Source organism: Homalodisca vitripennis, chromosome 2 (genome assembly GCF_021130785.1).
Source record: "Homalodisca vitripennis isolate AUS2020 chromosome 2, UT_GWSS_2.1, whole genome shotgun sequence".
NCBI classification, from domain to species: Eukaryota; Metazoa; Arthropoda; class Insecta; order Hemiptera; family Cicadellidae; genus Homalodisca; species Homalodisca vitripennis.
Genome location: NC_060208.1, coordinates 137953363 through 137976545, shown reverse-complemented (window position 1 = coordinate 137976545; position 23183 = coordinate 137953363). Strand labels below are relative to the sequence as shown.

General features: G+C 33.9%; 1 protein-coding gene across 3 annotated transcripts in view; it reads right to left on the bottom strand.

The window, feature by feature from the left end:
- Positions 1-1088: 1088 nt before the first annotated feature.
- The window catches only part of LOC124354791 (lysosomal acid glucosylceramidase-like), a 37281-nt gene continuing 15186 nt past the window's right edge, over positions 1089-23183 (bottom strand). For all 3 annotated transcript variants that reach the window (XM_046805501.1, XM_046805503.1, XM_046805502.1), the window contains exons 5-11: positions 21819-21972; positions 21058-21218; positions 10415-10652; positions 9885-10032; positions 6899-6975; positions 2493-2773; positions 1089-1624 (exon numbers count right to left, since the gene is read on the bottom strand). In XM_046805501.1, coding sequence (XP_046661457.1) covers positions 1528-1624; positions 2493-2773; positions 6899-6975; positions 9885-10032; positions 10415-10652; positions 21058-21218; positions 21819-21972 — 1156 coding nt within the window. In that variant the 3' untranslated portion in view covers positions 1089-1527. The remainder of the gene's footprint in view (positions 1625-2492; positions 2774-6898; positions 6976-9884; positions 10033-10414; positions 10653-21057; positions 21219-21818; positions 21973-23183) is intronic.

Below are 23183 nucleotides of genomic sequence, written 5' to 3'. Positions count from 1 at the left end.
AGTCAATAATTATCCATTAATGTTGGCACATACACTAATTAAACTTAATTACTACTTAATATTGCTTTGACACAGTGCTCATTTTTTTCAGGAAACATAAAAATTATTTTTTTTAAGTTTTGAAAACTTAAGGAATTAATATAATGACTGTACTCTGTGACCCCTAAGGACTTACAGACACCTCACTGACCCAAGCACTCGAGCATGCACATCCACAGCTCCAATGATCGGGCTCCCCTTTCAGCTATTGTGTTTCCAATGTTCATTGACTGGTCTTTTTAACCTTAATTGATATGTAAACTAACATGATTACATTTAAAATAATAATTCCATTACTATAATATAGCACATGTAAATTACATTTTCTTTAGTTTTTCATAAAGATAGCAGAATACCTGTTTAAACGGTTTGAATTTGAGTAGTACAATAACACAGTTCGTACATTTATACATATTTAAGCTTTATGTTTGGATTTGCTCTAGAGAATTACTAGATTGTTTGGTATTTCTCTGATATTTATGCCACTGGTATTCATACTATAAGAAAGTTTTAAAAGGTAGAGGTTAGGATGTACTATGGGAACCCATAGTTTCAATTGTTTTTTAACATCAGTCCAAATTAAATCTGAAGTAAATTGTTATACAGATGTAATTTGTGTAGTTTTAACCGTTTATAAATATTTTTTTAATAAAGTTGATTTGTTGGAAAAATCTGCTGGATGAAACACTTAAAAATTGACTTTGGGTATATTCTGAGCATTGTGTTTACAATCAATAAAAAAATAACTCTTGTCTCATAAGATGTCTTTGAGGCAAGTTAAAATTAAATTTCCGATCTACATTAACTTAATTCCAAAAGGTGTCAAACAATCCTTTACAGAAATAAAGTAAAGAAGGTTTTGTAATGCTGTCCACCCTATAACAATGGCTAAAAAAACAGTTTCAGTAATCTTCTACTATGCATTTATACTTGTTATCTTTGGGGTTTGCCTCTCACTGAAAACATATTAAGATATAGAAGATATCAGATCCTTAGAAAGTAGTAGAAGGGAAGTATTATATTGAGGTACTTCAAAATAAAACCATACAAAAGTGTAATTTTTATTTATTATATCAAACACTATATTTAATATTAAAAGCAGATATTTTGTATTATTTGCGAATCACTTGTATTTTATTTTACATTCATATTTGTAACCAAATATAGAATAAATTGTTCTTTTGTGGATTTATTCAATATCAAGTAGGTATCAATAACAGTACAACTTCAAAGATTCTTTTAGTCCATTTTATCCTTATCTTATTAATGAGTAATGTTTAATAAGGACTTCACAGTAAGTTATAAAGTTTATAACTGAACCACATAAATAAATTACAAGTTAGCATAGTTAAATTTCGCTAGCTCACTACAGTGTTTTAATTTTAAATTGAGTATGTCACAAGTAATATTCTGGTTTGAGACCATGTCTGCTATAAAGGTCTCCAGTCAAGTAGAAAAACATTCATAAAAATAACTATTATCCTCATATTAACAAAGAATGGTAGCAAATGATCTCGCTGGCAGTTCCATGTTAACCCAACCTTTCCCTCCAATCTCAACAGATACTTGGACACTTACAGTGTTCCTGAAACAAAGTACATCTAATTTTTAAACGGAACCAAGCATATTAATGTCAAAATTTGTTGAATACATTTTATAAATTGAAACTTTCTAAACACCTTTGCAAAAATATAAAGTTAAGAACACAAAGTAAACTGAAACTTTTAATTATAAAAACTACTTCATTGTTATACTACATTATTAAACTAGAGGGAGTTATCCAACATTACATATCCATACAGCATCACTTATATAACAAGTTTCAATTTCTTCCAAAACCTGTGTCTATTTTTGATTTCAAATAAATCAAGGAACATTCTACTTAATCTTAAACATTTAATCAAAACATCTTGCTGACCATAGAGTCCTATGAGAACAACAACGAAGGATTCACACTGGAAAACAATTTTGAGAGCATAGTACCAGGTCAGGATTGATTCAATGGATGGTTGTGAAAGTGTATGTTTTGTTAGAGGTATGAACAAATCTTAAGCTAAACTTCTCATGTGATTGAAGATAAATTAAAGTATTTGATCAAATTTAGAATTTGATTTACATTCACTTCTAGCTAGTCAGTAACCACATTTTTATGCACATAATTATACAATATTAATTTTGATAAATAACTTCTGTTTGTTATTCTATGGTTGGCTAATCACTAAGTGTGGTTCATCACTAGAATCTTACAGTGATATACTAAAGTTAAATATAAAAATAAAATAAAAATTGTTAATTAGATAAAAAATTATTATTTGCAACTTTTCTCCTATAACTATTAAGTAAATTCTTCTTGACTGGTCTCTGAGAGTGAACATTGACTGCATCTGTGATAAAAGTGAAATTGTTCTTATATTCCCCTTTTATTTTTCAAATCGTACAAAAATCATACTCACTTGTTCAGCATTATAATGACAATCCTCCCATCAGGATTTTGGACTGCTGTAGCATGCACATCTCTTGTGACAGTGGGTGACACCTGCAGCCTGACTCCCCCCCTCTCCACAAACTTGCTAGCGTGTCCCATTGCGTAGAACATAGGCTGTCGGTAGAACTCATCTGCGGAGCTGTTCACCAGTATTGGTGAATCCACTTGGTTCTTGGCCCAGCTGGGACCTCCAGTAGTGTCCAGTGCAAGACTCCAGTCCAGCCACCCAGTTACCCAGGCATTCAGGTTCTGGAGTTATGAAAAAAGAAGACCCCCTATTATAAGTGTCAGAGAACTAAGACCTGTACTGCCATTGAATTACTCAAATACTTTGGCATCTTATTTTTTAACATTGTCGGTAATATAAAAGGAAATGAGGTGAGTATGTATGAAAATAGCAATAATAGAAAATGGTGTGCTGCAACCAACTACACTCACCCCTATTTAATTTGCCCGACTTACCAGACCCATAAAACTTCTACAGCTCTGGTGGTCATTTTATTCCACCAACTGGGATCATATGGCAAACTTGGAAAAGGCTAGTTGTAAGGAGAAGTCAAGATGTTAGACTCGAATTCTGAGACAAATCCTGTGCCAAGTTATCCATGACAAGAGATGTTTGTATTTTCAGAGATAGAACTAGCCCCAAACACTGGTTATATCTATGCTTGGCCGCTTTTGTGTAGAGCAAACCAGTCCATATACACAGGTTGTCCCTTCTTTCATAGACCATGTGGGCTTAGAACACTCTTCTTAAGTGTTAAATAACTGCTCCTTTATATAGCCAAACCAACATCAAATAAAGCCCTACCATGTTCAAGAATCAAGAATCAAGAATTTATTAAGTCATTTAACTTTTACAAGTAATAGACCAAGTCAAGTTTAAAATCTAGCCTATCTCTACATTACATTAATTTAACAAAATACATTTAACAATAACATTTCATCAAAAGTGCTGACATTTCCTTAAAACCTAAAACTTGAATCACCGTCTAAAGCTTAAAAAGGCAAGGTTAAGGTCAGTCAAGGGCAACTCAAGATATTCTTTAAGACTATAAAAAGGCTTATTGACCAAAAATCTATACAAAACCATTTTGAATTTATTTAAGTTTAACTGGTGTACCCAATGAGGCAGCATATTGAACATTTTTATGCTGATACAATCAAACCAGTTTTGTGACACACTTAATCTAGAAAAAGGCTGTTCCAGTTTCCAGTTATTTCTTGTGTTGTGCTGATGGTTGTCACTCCTAACTATTAATTCACATTGGTCTACCCTTTCCTTAATTTTACAAAGACATACATAGATATATATATTAAAGACAGTTAAAATTCCCTCTGATACAAAAAGTGGTCTGCAGTGTGCATTGAAGGAAGCCCTAGTCATAACTCTAATGGCCTTTTTTTGTAAAAGAAGAACCTGTTTTACATTACAGCTACTACCCCAAAGATGGATACCATACAATAATATGCTGTGAAAGAAAGCAAAGTCTTCAAGATAGCCAACGGTAATACGTTCCGTAAGTGCCTCAAGAGACAAACCACTCTACTTAACCTACCACATACACTCTGAATATGCAAACTCCAACTTAGGGTTTGGTCAAGTATTATACCTAAAAGTTTGGCATCGTTACAGTGTGCAATATTTACTGGGACTTTGGTCATGGTAAAAAGCAGACTTTGGGTTTTAGTTTGGTTTAGAGATAAACCATTTGCTTCAAACCAATTTAGACTCTCTGCTTGGGCATCAGCCATAACTATACTAAGATTACACAACTCACTATTAGGCTTACTACTAAACAATGTTGTGTCATCAGCAAAAATTATTGAATTACAACTAATACTAGAAGGTAAGTCATTTATTAAAACTAAAAACAAAAACGGGCCGAGGACCGATCCCTGTGGACTCCATTTGTAACAGTCGCAATACCAGAAAGCGTGTTATTTACACACACTCTTTGTGTACGGTTTGCCAAATAAGTTTGAAAAAATTTTAGCTCCACACCTTTGAAACCATAGAATTGTAGTTTAGAAAGAAGGATCTCATGTGGTACACAGTCGAAGGCCTTAGTGAGGTCGCACAAGACTGCAAGAGTGCTTGAATGTATTTCAAAACCTTTAAGTACAGATCTAATAAGGCCCTCGACTGCATCCACAGTTGATTTACCTTGCCTAAAACCAAATTGGAATTTAGAAAATAAAGAATTGCTTTCAAAAAATTCACTTAACTGGTGTTTTACAGCTTTTTCCATGATTTTTGAGAATATGGGTACGACAGAGATGGGCCGATAGCTACTAGCAGACGTCTTGTCACCCTTCTTGTAAATGGGAACCACTTTTGATTCCTTGAGTGATTGAGGGAATTCACCAGATTGTAGACACTGATTTATACATCTTGTTAGTGGGCAAACTATTGAGGGTAGAACCCTTTGAACTAATATGGCATTGATATCAAACACATCATTACTTTTATTACTTTTCATAACCCTTACATATTTAGACACTTGATCACAAGACACTGGCTTCCACCGGAACTCGACGTCTACAGCTTGGTTTTTGGAGAGGAGATCCATGGCAGTAGAAAGGGATTGACCAACTGCTTCTCGAACTTCTGCCACTGAAGAGATGAAATAGGAGTTGAAGTCATCAGCAGAGATGTTGTAGTCATCTTTAGGTACTGGTGTCTTCTTCTGAGCGTTGATGATCTCCCACGCCTTCTTAACTTTATTAGGTGCTGAGTTAATGAGGACTCCATTTGACTCAATTTCTGCAAGGTGAAGTGATTTTTTATATTTTGCTCTAGCCACAGTATACTTTTTTCTCATTTCTGCCACAAACAGATTATAGCGCAAGGCCCACTGTAGTTTATGGTATAGACTTTCAACTTCTCTCTTCATTGTGAGGTGCTCATTTGTATACCATTTCCTTTTTTTATTTTTAAGAATTGAATCAGAGTTCCTCTTGCTAATGGTTTTCACAGGAATATAACTATCCATGCCTGTAGTAAAGAGCTTGGTAAAAAGATCAAATGAGTCAGTTTGGCCATTTGAGAAAATTGAATCCCAATTTACACTTTCCAGATAGCCAATAAAATTTTCAATGTTACAATTACTAAAACAGCGAACTTGCACCTTCTCGGGAGTTGTATTATCCCCATGTTCATGGAAGTTCGAAATTTTAGCTGCCAAAGCGTAGTGGTCAGATATCGGCTCCTTTATATCACTGGAAATAGAGCTTCTTGGGAGATTTGTAATAATGTTGTCCAGGCACGCCGTTCCTCTTGTAGGTTTATTGTTCACATAGTAGCAATCCACAGTTCGTAGGACATTTTTGAGTGCCAATGTAGCATTTTCACTTTCCATGAGAACATTAATGTTTATATCGCCACATATCAGGATAGGCCACTTCAGTTTTGACAGATGCAGAATGAGCTGTTCCAGTGAATTTAGGAATATCTCCAGATCACTATTTGGTGCTCTGTAAATGGATACCAGACTCACCCTAGAGTTGGAAAAGTGCAGATTTATAGCTACAATTTCACAGTGTTTTTCTACACAGAACTGCTCCATATTTACAGTTTGGAAGTTTACACCTTCTTTGACGTAAATTGCAACCCCGCCTCTAGTTTGCACGGTTCTGCAGTAGGTTGCTGCCTGAATATAGCCTCTTATGCGTGCGTAGCCTATAGTGTCTGGTGTATACCAATGTTCACAGATACAGATAGCAGAATAATTTTCATTGTCTAGAATAGGGCCTAATTCATCTAACTTGTCCGCTAATGATTGTGTATTTATGACAAAAATATCATATACTTTTGTTGGGTTAGGATCACAAATTTGATCTACAGTATTGGGCGTGGTCCTCTTTGAAGGGTTTTCACTGGCACTTAGTTCTAGTTTGGAACAGTACATTGAGATGTTTGTTTTGCTACCACCTCCGATTGGACTTGTTGGAGGGTTTTCTACGACCCGTTCCCACTGCTTGAACTTTCCAAGTTTAAGAAATGTTGTACGGCAACACTAAACTTTGAGTTACTGAGTTGAACACTAAGGCCTATCTACATACTGTTAGGTACTCCCATTGTGTCTGAATTAATGAGTTTGAATAGATTTTGGTAGTAGTCGCCAGCTGTTTGATATGGCTACCATGTGCTTACTCAACAATTGACTATTACTTAAGGGATTTCTTTCTAGGTGCCACCTGATATTGACACGTTTTAGCTATCAGACAAGCAGAACTGATGTTTGATTTATAGTATTCAAAAGAATATCCAATTATTATTGAATTTGTGTAGATAATTCAAAATTTATAAATATTAGAATGGTTTATCAATATTAAACTTTCAACATGATTTCAACATGAAATTCCACTTACTTGAATGATGTCAGCAATATACATTTCCCCTCTTTCCCATGATCCAATGTCCACTTTTTTCTCCCATGGTTTGTCTCCTGCAAGGAAAAACGTCAACAGTAAAAAACATGATAGTGACCATAAAAGTGATAAAACAGAATTTTTTAATATTTCCTGTCTATAAATTTTCACACTGCATATTTAAAATGAGGAAATCATATAAGAAAAAAAAAACATTTTCCATTTTCAGTTTTCTCAGCACAAGCTTGCTTATAAATAATTTTTTTTCAAGCCAAAAGACATTAAATTAATACTGCTTAAATTACAAGACATAAAGTTTATGAATAAATATTTTTATTGGTTTCAAAATTGTTGTGTTTATTAAGGTGATACAATAAATGTTTTTGGAGAAAATATTCGTTTAAACTTTACATTCACAGCTCTTTAAGATAAATTCCTTGATGACTGATAAAGTAGAAACTACATTTTTTTATCACTGTATCAGGAATTACAGGCACTTAAAATAGGAATTTTAGGGTAATTTTGATGTCAGGCTAAAGTTTGAGTGGCCAAAGATAAAATGCAAGATTTTTATAGTATGTACATGAATTACACCTTCAGGGAGTTTATTTATCTATTATAGGGGTCACCAATTACTTTCATTAGGGATCCTTTTTTTGAAATAACATGACCAATATGGTCTGGAAGAAAAGCACTCCCTATGGGCTTAACAATTAAAATAATAAACTGTACTATTTAAATATGTGTAGATTACGCTTTTGGCCTTGAACTATACGTCCGAAATTTAAACTAAAGTTTGTACATGCTATTGTCATTAAAACTTGGAGATGTTCATTGGTAATTCAGTTCCGGCATTTATTTTTCATGAAGTTCATCTTAGAAAATGCTGCTTCACAAATATACAGGGACCCAAAGTGAAAAGTTTCAAGGCTATTTTTTTTTAATTCTGGATATTTACTAGCACAAACAAATATTACCCAAAACTCTTGACAAGAAACTTCTTCTTTTTGATGTTTTAAAACTGTAATTTTTTGTAAATCGATCATTTCTATCTCGAGAGCAGCTCTATTGCTCTCGAAAATATTTGCAGCTTCATTCCTCCATTCATCAGCAAGATCTAGAGAGTTAATGTTATTGAGGATGTCGACGACATTAAGCTCGTAGTCATTGCTGTTTATCTTTTTTTATTAGGGAAGTGCAGGCGTTCATTTTTAAGATTGATGTTGAAAAAACTAGTTGGACAAAAACTTTTTACTTCTGTCAGGAGCTCCCATACAAGCTTTTCTTTGAGCCTTGAAGTGTAAGGTTCAGATCATTCATGTGTTTTTTAAAAATATCTGATAAGAAAGTAAGCAAATTATGCAACAACAGATCATCATATTAAGCGTCCACTTCATCAAGAAATATTTTTAATTCACAATATTTCAGTGCTGATTATGCATAAATAAATTTTGTATTTTCATCATTTGTTGCATTATTCTCTCAAGATTAGCATTGAGTTAGCAGCAAAGCACAGCTTGATGAATGATACAGTGACACGAAATCAAATTTCTATTACATTTACAACCAGTTCTCAATAAGTTCTCAATAAGGACTACTTTTTTGGACTCAACCATCACTGGTGCACTGTCGGTAGTTACTGATAATAGCTTTTTTTAATCTAACACATATTTAATAAAATAATCCATCACCACTTAATCATGTCTTCTCCCCAGGTTTCATCCCTTAACGGCAAAATAACCAATAGCTCCTCAACAAAAGTTTCACATTGACAAAGTAGTGTCGCATGATTCATCCATAGCCAAGGTATAATAGTCAGAATTATTTAACTGCCCTTTCACATCACAATGATTTTCTTCTGCCAAAACCTGTGTGTTTCTTGAGTGAATACTTGCAGATAACGAAATCCATAGAATAGTTTCAATTTTTTTATTATCAAACAAAGCATTGGCTGCCTCAAGCATGCAATAGTTCATATGCTTAGCAAGAGTCCAAGAAATACATAAAGAAATATATAAAGAAGCCTCACCACATTTCTCCTAGCCATTGAATGACTCATGATTTGAGGCAAAGATACTTAAAAAAAAAAAAGCTTGACAATAAACTCACAATTTTAGATTTATGTAGGTTACTGCCAAGTGGAAAATTATTGGCAAATGATTTATGTTCGGTCTCATTATTTTGAGCTTTTAACTAACAAGGTCTGCACAAAATAGGTTGGCGGTCCGGATCCAGATGGTGGTCCGCCATTTGGTAACCCCTGATCTATGGTTTAAGGAAATCATGTACTTTATAAATAAATGTAGTTTAAGAAAATTATGTTTTTTATTAATTCTTGGCGTTTAATTTTTTTTCTTATAGAAATTAATTTTAAAACACACACGCATATATATAACATAATATATATATATATATATATATATATATATATATATATATATATATTGTATTATATATATTATTTCTTCCAGCCATCCTTCATGTACATACTGTAAAAAGTTCATGCTCTTTTCTTCAGCTGTTTTTATTTAGGACTGATTTATAAAACTAGCACTTCTCGTGTAATATTGAATAGTGTTTTTTTCCATTAATCTATCTTAAAAAGTGGTATATTTAAAGGACTATGGTCACCATTTTCTTATAAATAAAACAAAAATTATTCCAGTCAAATCCTGATTAATATTATATAATATTGAAAGGCCTCGTGTATAAAAATAAAATTATTGGATAATTGTGACTTTTCATTCATCAATTATTAGAAAACCTGATTAATATGTTTATATAAAAACTACCATCAGGCATATATATGCTAAAATAGAATTAAAAAAAGGATCTCAGTTCTTTTTCTATTTTTGGTATATAAACTAAGAGTTGTGAACTGAATATTTAAATATACAGATATAACAGGAATACATTAAATTATACAATAATCCACACAACAAAATTATAAAAAAAGTGAAAATTTACTAGATCTGAAAAGTATTACCTACAGAAGCTTCAGTATACAAGGTGAACTTTTCTGGATAATTCTCATGGAGATCATTTATGACTTTAGCCCCTATCAAGAAATCCCAATACCAGTGTACAGCAAAACCGTTGATGTATTCTAAAATTCTTTTGTCAGCTCTCACCATCTGTAAATCATCGCCAATATATTTAATGAATGTGAAAGATAAATTACATTATGGTAAATGCATTACATTATTTTAAAACTATTTACTGCTAATAAAATGGTTATGTTGAAACTCATTTATTATTTTCCTTAGCTGTGTAGAAAAATATTAGTATTCACTTTACCATACCAGGAACAACAAAAAGTACAATTAAAATTATTTCACATCCACTGGAGCATGCACAAAAATAACATGATACTTAATGAGTTAAAGGTTGGTTAATGATACAACTTATACTAATTTAATAACATTATTTTTTAAGCTGAATTCTATAAATACTTTTGTAAATACCAATTTGTTTACAAAGAAATACTAATTAGTTCAAAAACAAAGAAGAGCTTACTAGGTTTATCCACCAAGGCAGAAAAAGGCGCTGGTCATCAAATGCCAACAATATTGTATCATTGTGAATTGAGTTTCGCAGTTGTGGGCCAAAATAATTCACTGTCCAGTTTGTCACTGAGATTGGAGTCCAACCTAAGGAGTTGAAACGTTTTATTGGCAGGATTCCGTTTGATGGTTCATTTCCAGTTGACATTGCCCAAATGTTTACATCTCGCTTCTTATACTCGTCTAGAAATCTGAAAGAAATTATGTTGCATGAGTGCAATTGAGTTGAACAAACTTGATGCTTTTTGGTAGAAGAAATCCATACTGAGTTATAAATAAGATTATAAAAATGTTAATTCATCTTTTACTTAGAATGTATATCCATTTAGATCATCCTGACTATGATTATGCTGTGTCATAACATATTCACTATAAACTACTAAGAAGAGAGTTAGATAAATTTAGGGTTTATGCCTATCATGGTTGAATTGAGTATATAATTCCTATAACAAACAGTTCCTAGTGTTGAGAATTAGTGTTGAGATGATTGGACTCTCAGATAAACTTTCATAGAAATCATGTAACAGCTCAAAGTAACATGCTCTTTTACTAGTGATATTCTATCACTAAAAGCAACACAGTAATTATGGTTGGAGTCGTTAAATGGTTCCTATTTAATTAAGTCAGTCAAAAAACATGGTTGATTGGGATGCAGGGTAAAAACAGTGATCCTACAATGTAATGTAACAAATACTATTGCATACAATTTTGTGAGTCCCTGACCTGGAGAGAAAATTAACATTTTATCAACTACTGATAGGTTATTTATAACAATTTATTTTTTGATATTGATATTCATTGTCATCTGTTATCTGACACCAATTCAGATCTTTATGATCTTCTTTCAATACACAGGGCCCGATTAACCAGTAGGCTAAGTAGGCTGCAGCCTAGGGCGCGAGACCGGTAACGATTTTAGGGGGGCGCTTCGGAGTTCAAGATGAAGTGCTTTTTATATGTAGTAAATAAAATGGTATGGTCTAAAACTTCACTATACATTTTTGTACATTATTTACACATCCACCTAGACCTTAGATTTACTCCCTTTACTTAAAAATAACTATTAAGTAGAAAAAGAAATTAATTAATAGCGATTAGTGACAACGCATAGTAATTATCGTAACGGTAGGGAAACTAAAAGGGAAATTTTGCTTCGCGCGAGGGGCGCCGCCGGCCGCCGCCCTTCGCCGTTTGCAACACTGACGCTCTCTGACAGATAGAGACAGAGTGTAGCTGCAGCTGCAGTCAGTCGTCTCCTCGTCTGCACTGTTTGTTTTAGGCCTATGGCCTATGAATTATTTGGACTTTCGTTGTGATTAATTGGTGTCATTGCTCGTTATTATAAACACTGACATTTATTCGTCAAAGTCAAAGTCAAAGTCTTTATTGCAACAAAAAACAAGTTGGTAACTCATACAGTTGACGTCAAGTTGCCACAAGGCATTACAAAACAAATAATAGTTAATACTACTTATGTCTTTACAGGTACATCTTCACTTAGTGTTAAAATAGAGTTCAAGTAATGAAATCAATTCTTCATATAAAATTAAAACTAACAATTAACAAATGGGAGCATAGATAAAGCGGAGTACAACAATTGAAGTTAGTCAATATTTGATGGACAAAACTAATTAAGACTTAAAATTCCATTTAAGGTAATGCACAATGATAATATAAAGTAAAAACATACATTTAAAAGATCCTTTATATACACAGAATTTAAAATAGTTGATTAATATGTCAAATAAGGCAAGGTCATCAATTAATAAAAGTAAAAATTCCATTATATACAAAACATTCAAACTTTTTAAAACAGTTATATCACAGATAAGGCAAGGTCATCAATTAAAGCTAATGTCAATGGTTGAAAGATCTAAAAACTCATTTACACTGTAAAAAGGATTCCTCAGTAGCCAGCTGTACAGTTTTGTTTTAAAACATTTAAAATCAATATCACAAGCATTTCTAGGAAGTTTGTTGAACATATTTAAGCCTACGTAAGAATAAGAGTTTTGTGTCTTGCTAAGCCTAACATGAGGTACATCAAGTAAATCTCTGTATCTGGTGTTGTAGTTGTGAATGTCACTCCTAAACAAGGAAGAATCAATCCTCAACTTAACTCTAACTAGACAGTGAAATATGTACAAATTAAAAACTGTGGGTATTTGTTCACTTATAAACAATGGTCTACAGTGAGCTCTATAATTAGAGTAAGTAATTATTCTGATTGCTTTTTTTTGGAGTAACAGAATGTTTTTTGTACTGGTACTACAACCCCAGAGCAGTATACCATAAGAGATTATACAATGAAAAAAGGAAAAATAGGCCATTCTTAAATATATTTTTGGGATACACTTTTTCAAATTACGCAAAAGATATATTACTCTAGAAAGCCTGCTACACACACCCTGAATGTGAGGAACCCATGAGAGTTTTGAATCAATGTTGATTCCTAATAGCTTGACATTATTGCTATTAGGAATCGAGTCGAGTAGAGTGTTTGATACTGAAATATTAGAAGAAGCAGTGGTTTGCTTGTTTTACATATGTAGGCTACATTATGAGTAAAAAACCAAGTGGTTCCGAATACCGTAAACGGGCCCGGGAGCGTAACGAACGGGAAAGTGCTCTTCTAAATAAAATTCATAGACTAGACGATTTTTTCAATAAACCCGAAACTCCCAGTTGTTCTGCTGAGACATTGCCGGTCGTCACGGGAACTGAACGAAACGTTGTGAGTGAGGACAGCGGTGTTATAGTGGAAGTGGAAGTGATTCAGCAGCCTGCCAGTGCCACTGCTACCGATGTCTCAGACACCACAACGGAAATTGCACCTGTACACGTCCCTTCACCACCATCAACCGAGCAAATAGCAGATTTGGGACATCAGTTGCAAGATTGTGTACCAGCAAATAAAGAGGTAACCGATTCAAAAAATCTTGATGATCCCGCTTTATGGCTGGTAAATGAGGCATTGCGTGAATACTTTGCAGTGCACAGCATCAATCAAAATGACAGTGGGGATTTTTCCCAATCAAAGCGGCAGTATTCTGACCAAAACCGTTATTTGAACAAAGCTTGTTTTTTCAAAAAACTTGTAAATGGAGAGATTGTAAAAAGAACTCATTTAGTTTATTCCAAATCAACTGGCTATGTATACTGTGCTCCTTGTAAGCTCTATGGGGGGACGACTGCCTTAGCTACATGCGGCTTTAATGATTGGAAAAATTCACACAAAATTCAAGAACATGATAATAGTCTAGAGCACAGAGAATGTGTGAACAAATATTTGACCCGGATGAATGCACCTCAGAGAATTGATGCAAAACTACTTGAGCAGCATCAAGTAGAAGTGAAGTATTGGAGAGATGTATTGTCAAGAGTTGTTGAAGTAGTTAAGTATTTAACTTCTCGAGGGCTTCCGTTTTATGGTGAAAATGAAATTTTGGGGTCAACCAGTAATGGTAATTTCCTTGGCTGTATCGAGCTTTTGTGCAAGTTTGATCCTTTCATGGCTGACCATGTTGCTCGTTTCGGAAATAAAGGTAAAGGAGTGCCCTCATACTTATCTTCCACGATCGTTAACGAGTTTATTACTCTGTTAGCTGACAATGTTAAATCCAAAATCGCATCAGATATCAAGAATTCTAAGTATTTTTCGATTATTGTCGACTCTACTCCAGATGTTTTCCAATGTGGATCAATTTGACTTTTTTGTCATTTCGTTTTGTAGCACCTGACGGGTCAACCTCAATGAGCGGGTTCATAACGTTCATCGGCCCAAATTGGTGGGCCAAAATGGGGAAGATATGAGAAGGGCTGTGATAAATACTCTTTGAAAGTTTGAACTTTAACTTATCAGTGACTGTAGAGGTCCAGAGTTACGACAATGCAAGTAACATTGTCTGGGTGTACAAGGGGCTTCCAAAATCGAATCAAAGAGCTAAAATCCTCTTGCCTCACTACGCAGTTCTCCTTGCGCAGCTCATTCGTTACAGCTAGTAGGTTCGAATACCGGCTGCAGAAAGTAAGTAGTAAGTATTCTGTTGAATATTTTGCCCTTGGCACCAAGCAAATGTACAACTTTTTCCATTCATCTACACACAGATGGGAAAATTCTCTTGTCGGCAATAGATGACAAAGGAAATGTTTTGACAGTCAAGACCCTTTTTTCGAAAAACGTCGCTGGGAGTTGGCAAGAGGCAGATGCCAGAGTAAAGCCATGCACAAGTCATATAAACCAAATAATCGCAGCGATATACTAGACATCCACTTTCTAACGGAAGAAAATAAAAAAGACACGTACGAAACATTGAAGCCAAACAACTGATAGAGAAGCTCCGAGTCTTTGGAAATGACCATGATGGATTTGGTTTTTTGGAAATATAAGTTACACATGATAGTTTCATAACAACAGTGTACGACTTCAATCTGAAGATGGAAAAACTTATATCGAGGACAGCACTTTCGTAACTAGCTCCTAGAGTCCTTTTCTAAGTTCATTAAGAAATTAGAGAACAATTTTCTAACTTTGAAAGTGAGGCAAAGGCTTAATGTTTGCAATTCTCAAGAGTAACAAACAAGACAATTAACAAGGAAAAAAGAAACCAAAAAATCCCTTTTGGAGAAAGCAAAGAGGGGCACACTTGAGTTTGAATGGGCGAGAAGGAAATCATGTCCTGATTAAAAATGTTTACTCACCAAAGCAATTGAACTACACTGCACTAGGGCAACTAACAAGGAGAAAAATCCAATTTATGTCACAACTACGATGACCTCCTTCAACTTTTTATGGAATTTGAAATAAAATTGAGAGTTCAATCTTGAAGGAAAAATGGCAACAAAGCTAATGAATGAAATATTCAAATCAACAGACCTAGATGGAATTCATTTCCAGATGGAAAAGTTTTTTTGAATCTTCTAAAAAAATTTTTAAAAAGGATGATAATACATTCTAATGAAGAGGAAAGAATGTATCTGTTCATACAGAATGGAGGAAAGAAGAAAGTCAACTCAAACTCGACCGGGACTAAAGACTAAGGAAACATGTAAAAACCCCTAAAACTTGAAATATCTCTTTTGTCCGAACGTGGAAGGAAGTGGCATTGCGGATCTTCTTGAGCATGGCCGGTGTCTATTGTCTAATTGGCAGCGGATAAAGCTCCTTTTCTGCTCCTTCAAACTACTCCGAGTCAAAGAATTTATTTGAGGTCCGACTCTACGGCAAGAAAAAACTCCAGGCACTTCGCTCTCCTTATTTAATAGAAAGTGACTATGTGTCCAGCTCGTTCCGTTGCTGACTTGGACTAGATCCGATGCGTTTGCCTCATCAAAAGCACGGAAGAAAGACTTTGTTTTAAAAATCAGGGAATATATCGTCCTGAGAAAATAAAAAGTTTCTTTTTGTTAACAGTAGGGCCTAATAAATTTTATAGTTTCTAGCTCATTGTTTTGTTATTGTGATTAAAATGTTCAAGTCACCAAGTGGTATACCAAAGTCTAAAGTCATTTCTATTGTAAAACCATAATGTACTTGAAATAAACTCATGAGAAAGTTTGATGACCAATTTGACCATGTTCATTGGTGATTTAATTATAAATTCCTTATCAGAGTGATATTACAGTTTAAAACCGCTAAATTAAACAGGCTATACGTAGCTTACTAAACCTTGCTTTATTAAAAAATGGACAACAATAATAAATCTCCCATTAATTATGGCAGCCATTTATAGCTGAAGGGGAGTAAGAAGATGTCACATAATTTTAACAACCTTAAAATTACAGTATGCATATTTAATTTATTTTGAAAAAAATATAAGCACCGTGCTACAGATTTTTTGAAAGTAACATTACAAAGTGCTGAACTTTTGAAGTTTGTGACTATTTAATGATAGTAATCTACAAAAATGTATAAGAATTAAAAACTCATGTAAGGTTTGGCTGTAGCTAGGAACACAATTTTTGAGTATGTCCTACAAAACCAGAGGTAAATAAGAACCTTGATCTTCTTTAACCCCTTTATAGGGCAAAGCATAGTTTTATAGATTTTGCACAAACGGGTCCAGGTGGTTCAATAACTACAACCACCCCAAAAGTGCCTTGCTGTGGGCAACACATTTTTTTTCATTTGTACACAGTTTCTGAAATACAATCTTAATTCAATTATATTTACTCTGATGTAAATTATGCAATCCAAAATAATTTTTATTCATTTACCATATCAAGCTGATAAGTGGTGGTCAATATAACTAACCCAACCGAGCGGTCTTAGGTTCAACTAAATGTTCATTGATGGGCAGTGGTTAATATATTGACCCACTTATTTTAGGGTCAATAAAAAAATAATTAATCCAAGACGGTAATCTTGTTACAAATTTCAATTTAATAGTAAAAATTACAAAAGTGTTACAATTCAAAAATATTTAGGAATTATATAGTTAAAATGAGAATACAAAGGAAAGATAATCCATCGAGGCTTATGTTAGCGAAAAGATCAAAGTAAATTAACATAACCCATAATAATTTGGGTACAATGTGTTTATTAGGATTAATTACTAGTCATAAAAATAAAAATGCAAAACGATATAGGTATAATAATCTAACCAGTTAAAATACAGATTTTAATTGAAACAACAATATTGTATCCAAAAAATGTCAATAAAAAATAGAAAAATACTTAAATGGAGAAAGCAATATTTACTAGGAACTTTAGGCCCAAATTGGTTTATTAAATATAAATAAATCATATTTATGTAGGGATTTTTGATGAGGTTCATATCAAAAAACATATACTTGATTGGTTTCAAAGTAAAATCATCAGATTCGTACTCAGAAGATAGAAATATACAAGTGCTTCTCTACTTGTTCAAAATACATCTTCTTGTAAGTATTGCCTGTGGTGAGGTGGTACCGGTACGGGATATAAGACGGGTCATCTGGCAAATCAACACTATCAAAGTTGTAGTCCATTGTCACGTTGGGGACAGTATGTTTTCGACCTTGATATGAGATGTTTGATGGTAAAGGATTCCTGACGTGTGCATCTTGTTGAGTTATTAGGAAAACAAGTCAGTTGCTAAACTTGCCGAAGCAAAATCCCTTGTATAAATACTGTAGCTTACTGTAGCTTACTGTACATCCTTACGATATCATTCAGCATCACTGTCTCCTCAGCCTTTTGAATCATTTGCCATGCTTCCTCTGTGACATGCGAAGAAGTAGGAAGCGATCGATTTCCGCTGCTTCGAAGATTGGTCATCAGGGGGGCCATTCTGAAAAAAAAACTATATAATATATAAATTAAAATGATATTATCATTAGGTAATTTTTGCGTGATTGATGATAACAGACAGGGGCAGGACAGACAGGCAGAATTAGAAGTTATTATTAATACTATAATGTAGATAGTTATAATGTCCTGCATATCTTCATGACATGATTGTATAAGCTTTACATTATTAATAACTAGCCTACATTATACATACTAGAAACTAGGCCAACACAAGAACTTCCCATTAGGTACGTAAAATGTGTTAACACACGATAATAAAATCGTCTGTAATCATCTTTTTCTGGAAAGTTTCAGATGCTTTAACGTTCTGAAATGGAATTAGCAATAACTTTTGTTGATAATTTCCAATATATAGTATCCTTCAAAAATTGGATTTTTTAATTATATTTTTTCAATTTATTTGAAATCATGCTAATTTGTTATGCAAGAGTGAGTAATTAACTATTTTAAAAACAATTTTTTACTGTCGATAAAACTACATTGCATGACGTCAAATAATTTTTGGTACAAAAGATAAAACAAACTCATTTATACATAATTTAATTGTACTAATAATATAATAGTTTTAAAAAATACTTACCTATATTGACAATCAGAAACCTAAAGTTAGATGACCAGACAGGAAATGTCACCTGACAATGTGCCTTTCAAAACGGGCAGTGATTCACCCCCCCTTCAAACTTAACCACTTTCCCCCCCGTTTGTGAGACGTCTGTAAGAGGCCACGTGTGCATGCAAGAGCAGAACAAAAAATTTCCCAGGCTTCCTATTGGCTGGAGTAAATTGTTTTAGTGAATTAAGGTGTGAATATCCCTTAACTTTAGCATGCTATTTTTCAACCGCTATGTTAAGTGGTTTAGTTTATTAACCACCGGATCGTTACTGAGAAAAGTCATCCTATTTTCAGTGTTGCCCAAACAGAGTACTTTTGCCGGTGGTTAGATAACTAACCACGGACCTTATAAAGGGTGTTAAAAGAATGTTACCGATACAGAGTCTATCAACAATAGACCATAATTCCATTTTTACAGATTACAAATAAATGCTCAGCCAGTAAGCATAAGCATCCTTTCCTTTTCCCTTTGCAAGTTTTGGCACTTTTCTATAGAATCTTTGCTGTTTTTTTGGTTCGTTTTGTTTGTGTGTTTTTAGGAAATGACCAGCAAACAGCATAGTTCTTTTAACCGTTGAAATTTGAACAATATTACATAGACAGTTTATACATACATGTATCATTAAGACCTCTTGAAACAATAATTAAAGTTTATAGTTACGGTTGACTGGAAATGTTGTGTCTTTTCCTAAAGTTTTTTTAATACTCTAAATGGGTCCTCTCCTCTGTAATGGTCTTCAAATGTTAAGTAAGTTGAAATTTTTATTACAAAATTATAATTAAGGGACCGCTATATACAGCAGAACACTTTTTATTATTGAAAATTTGACAGAGGGAAAGCGGCCGGAAACGTTGGGGTGAGTTGCGGGGCGGGTTAGAGTAGTGCGGGGGGGAGCAGGGCGGGGGAGTCCTGCTTTGGGTGTTTTGGGAGGCGGGGGGGGGGGTGGGGGCTGGAGCTGGGGGGGGCGTATGTGTGGGGGCGGGAGGGGGGGGGGCTGGGCGCGGGCGGGGGGGCGTCGGGCGCGAAGTAGGGCGCGATTGGGGGGGGGGTGGGGAGGGGGGGTGGCGGGGGCGCGACGGCGCGTGGGGGGGCGCGAAGTACAAGTTAGCCTAATGGGCGCCAAAAAAACCTTAATCGGGCCCTGTCAATACGATAACACCAGCTACGATGGGAAGGGTTGATTCAATGTAAATGTAGAGTTAAGCTCTAGTTCACCTCCTCCTCTGACATCTGGGATCTGATAAGACAATGAGAATACCTCTTCACCTATAGTATACTATATTTTGTAGTCTAGGTATCTCTGATGTCGAAAAATTGTTAAGAGTATATCTTAAGCTTCTTGGTCACTGACTTTTTTGGATCTCTTCAGAGGAACATGACCTAGATTCCAGGAGTTGTCTGTGAGAGTGTTAGATTCCAGATGCTGTGTTAAAAGGAAGGTGAACTAGAGCTAAACTTAACACTCAAATTTATGATCTTGTTTTAAATTTCCTCAATAAAGTCTATGAAGTCCATGTAACTTCTACTTCTTTCAAGCATTAATAACAAAAACTAAACAAATTATTGCACAATTTCGACACCTTTCCTGATGTTAGTGTCAAATGAAGTACAGTACTTGTTTCACTTAATCATATGTGACAGAAAAGGCCAAACATAAAATTTATTGTATCACAAGAAGTGATAGGTTCATGGTGTAGTAATACCATGCTTCCCCAGCAAGTTGGGTTTGAGTCCCAGGAGAGTACTTTTTGTGTATCATTCGTCATTGAAATCATGGTATATAATGTTAAGATTTGTACTGTCAAGCAGCCATATCTACAAAATTGTGAATGTTACAACTTACTGCTATATGCTGTAAGTGACAGATTCTGTGTCACAGGGACAGTAACTATAATAATTTTTAACAACTTTATATTTTAAAATGTTAATTAAATAAATATTGCTTGTATTGTACTTTATCAAGAAAAGCTATTTATTTTGAAATTAATTAAATAATTACAAAATCAGTTATTTTAATAACCAACGAGTAATTAAATACAAAATGAGAGTCCTCAAATATTGGACTGTACTAATAAAGACAAAATAGCCAAACATTTCAAACTGCTCACATTTTTCTTATAAATTGTATTATACCTTGTCTTTGACAAAAGACTTACTGAAGCTAAAACTGTCAACTATTCACACCTTCGCTAAAGGTCTGTATTGAGTGATCTCAATTACTTTCACGATACAGTACTCAACATGGTACCTGCTGCAGTCAGCATATTACGCTGAGCACATTAATCCTTTGTTTCATTATTGTAAATTACTAAAATTATGAAACATTTATAACTTCCATTGCCAGGTGATGTGAAATACACATTTACTGGTTTAGTATGATTTTTTTAAATCAGAACAACTAAATACATGTAACATTAAAAACTGTAGTACAATTCTTTCACTTTATTATTCCTGAACGTCACATCTAAAATTTAAATTAATTCTATTTCTATTATTTACACAAGAAATTATGCACAAAAATCTAAGAACATTCTTAAATCTGCTAGGCAAAATTACAATAAATCCAAGGATTTATACACAAATAATCTTGTTTGCATACATGTATGAGTGTTACAATAGAAGCAATTTTAGAACGTCTTGAGAGATATCTCATCAATGGGATAAAGATTTTGTATATGGAAATCTTATTACCTCAACAAATACTTTGAATAAAGATCATAATATTCTTCTTTTAGGAAAGCAAATCCAGCGTAATCATTATTGGTTTTCATCCAAGGAGGGGGGCTCCAGGATGCAGCTACTAGATGAATCTCCTTCTCACTCATGTTTTTGGCCCACTGTATCAATGGGATCTGGAATGTCAAAAAGTAGATGTTGCTGTAAAAGTTACAATTAATAATTTTGAACATGCAAATTAATACATTTAGTATGGAATTTCATGTGATAACAAAGTATTTGTAAAGCTATAATTTTTGTTATTTTTCATATCAGAGATCATAGAAGGAAGAGGTCTTGTTATTTTTTACATTCCTTTTCAAGAAAGGAATTGTTTTGAAAATTGTAAGTACTTCCTCTCTATTTAATAGTTATTTGAACAAACACTTGAATTTTTAGTAATGTAATTGAATACTTTTTCAGAATACCACATTTTTTATGATTTCTAAATGAGTATAAGAGTACAGAACTGTGTTTTGGCTGAGTAGTGTAACACTTGCGATACAGTGTTTTGTCTTTGAACATGCAACAGAATCAGATTGTATAAGGTCTGATAGTGAATGTATTATATACACACACTACTCAAGCCTACATTATACATCATTAATACTGAAGAATTTAAAATTCTTAATTTAAACTTCAAGTAGTTACTTGGAGTTATATCATGAACATGCCACTGTAGAAATTTGAAACTTCAACAAGGAGTAATTAGACAAAAGGAAACAACTATAGCTCACCTTATACTCTAGATCCTCCTGAGCCAGGGCAAAGCGTGATAGTTGAGGGTCAGGAGTACCATCATCATAGGAGTATGGGTGTGTGGAGAAGTCTGTTCCACTGATAGGGAGTCGACACAGATTGTACTCGATACCATGCTCAGAGAAATACGATCTGAAAAATCAGTTTATATGTAACTGTCTGTGGAATTATATGGCTTTCAAAATAATTCTGACTGTACAATCTACCACAATTAACTTTTAAATTCCAGGTGGGATTTGATAGGTTTTAGTGTTATGATTTTATATTTCAGTAACTGAAAGGGACAGATTTGAACCCTATCCTGGTCAAGTGCCTCAGTGCACCTCAATGGGGTGCTTGACGTCAAAGTTCCACTGTCACAAATTAACTCAAACTGCTTTTTTAATGCACTCTGCTTTGTGCTGCTAACTAGCAGTGTGTTTTAAAACCTTATATTTGGTACCAACTAGTGGAGTTATTTTAATTTTTTTGTATCTTGCTCCAAAGAGTGTAAATGTATTCCTTTTGTTTTAACTCTTTCTGTAATTTAAAACTCTGACTCCTCATGGTGTTTATTAAAACTATTCGTAAGCACATTGGATGGGAAAGGTCTTAAGTTGTCGCATTTGCATCTTATTTACAAAAATCCACCTAAATGTAATTAAATAAATCCGATATGGCTTTTGAATAATAGTATTTCAATTTCATCAAGAAGATGAATTCAGAGAACTGAATGAAACTGTGTCAGTTTGAGTGTTCTTTGAATTTCTCTTAGACAACAAAACTTCCATTAATTTTCTATTTACTAGAACAATATATCCTTACAAAGAATTAGTTTGGTTGTTTGATTAAAATTTAGAAAACTAAAAGAAAATTATTACTGGAACAAAGTAAGGTTATCAAATTACAGATAGTGGAATTATACTTTGATGGAAGAGAATAGTTCCTGGGAACTAAGGACCTGGATATGTAGGGTTAAACTACTTTTATGTGGCTACAAAGTGCTCCCTAAATGATCTAATTCCAAGGGATAAAGTTATTTTTACCACAATTGACAGCTACCTCCATCACTTGAGCTAACTCTAAAAGAACTTACAATATCTTTCCCTAAACCCAACTCTTAATGAAGAAAGTTTACAATTTTACTGAAATACCCATTCCCATGGCAGTAAAATGGCATAAAATTAACTTTAGAAACTATTTGGTATATCGTTTGAAACACTGACACTATCTCACAGTGAGAATATGGGTAGAGATTATAAAACCAAACTATTTCAATTACTTTTTTTTCTTTCTTTTAAGCCTCAGATCTTGGTTATGCTGGCTTGTCTGGGTCACTGCGGCTGTTATTCTCATGGGTCCTC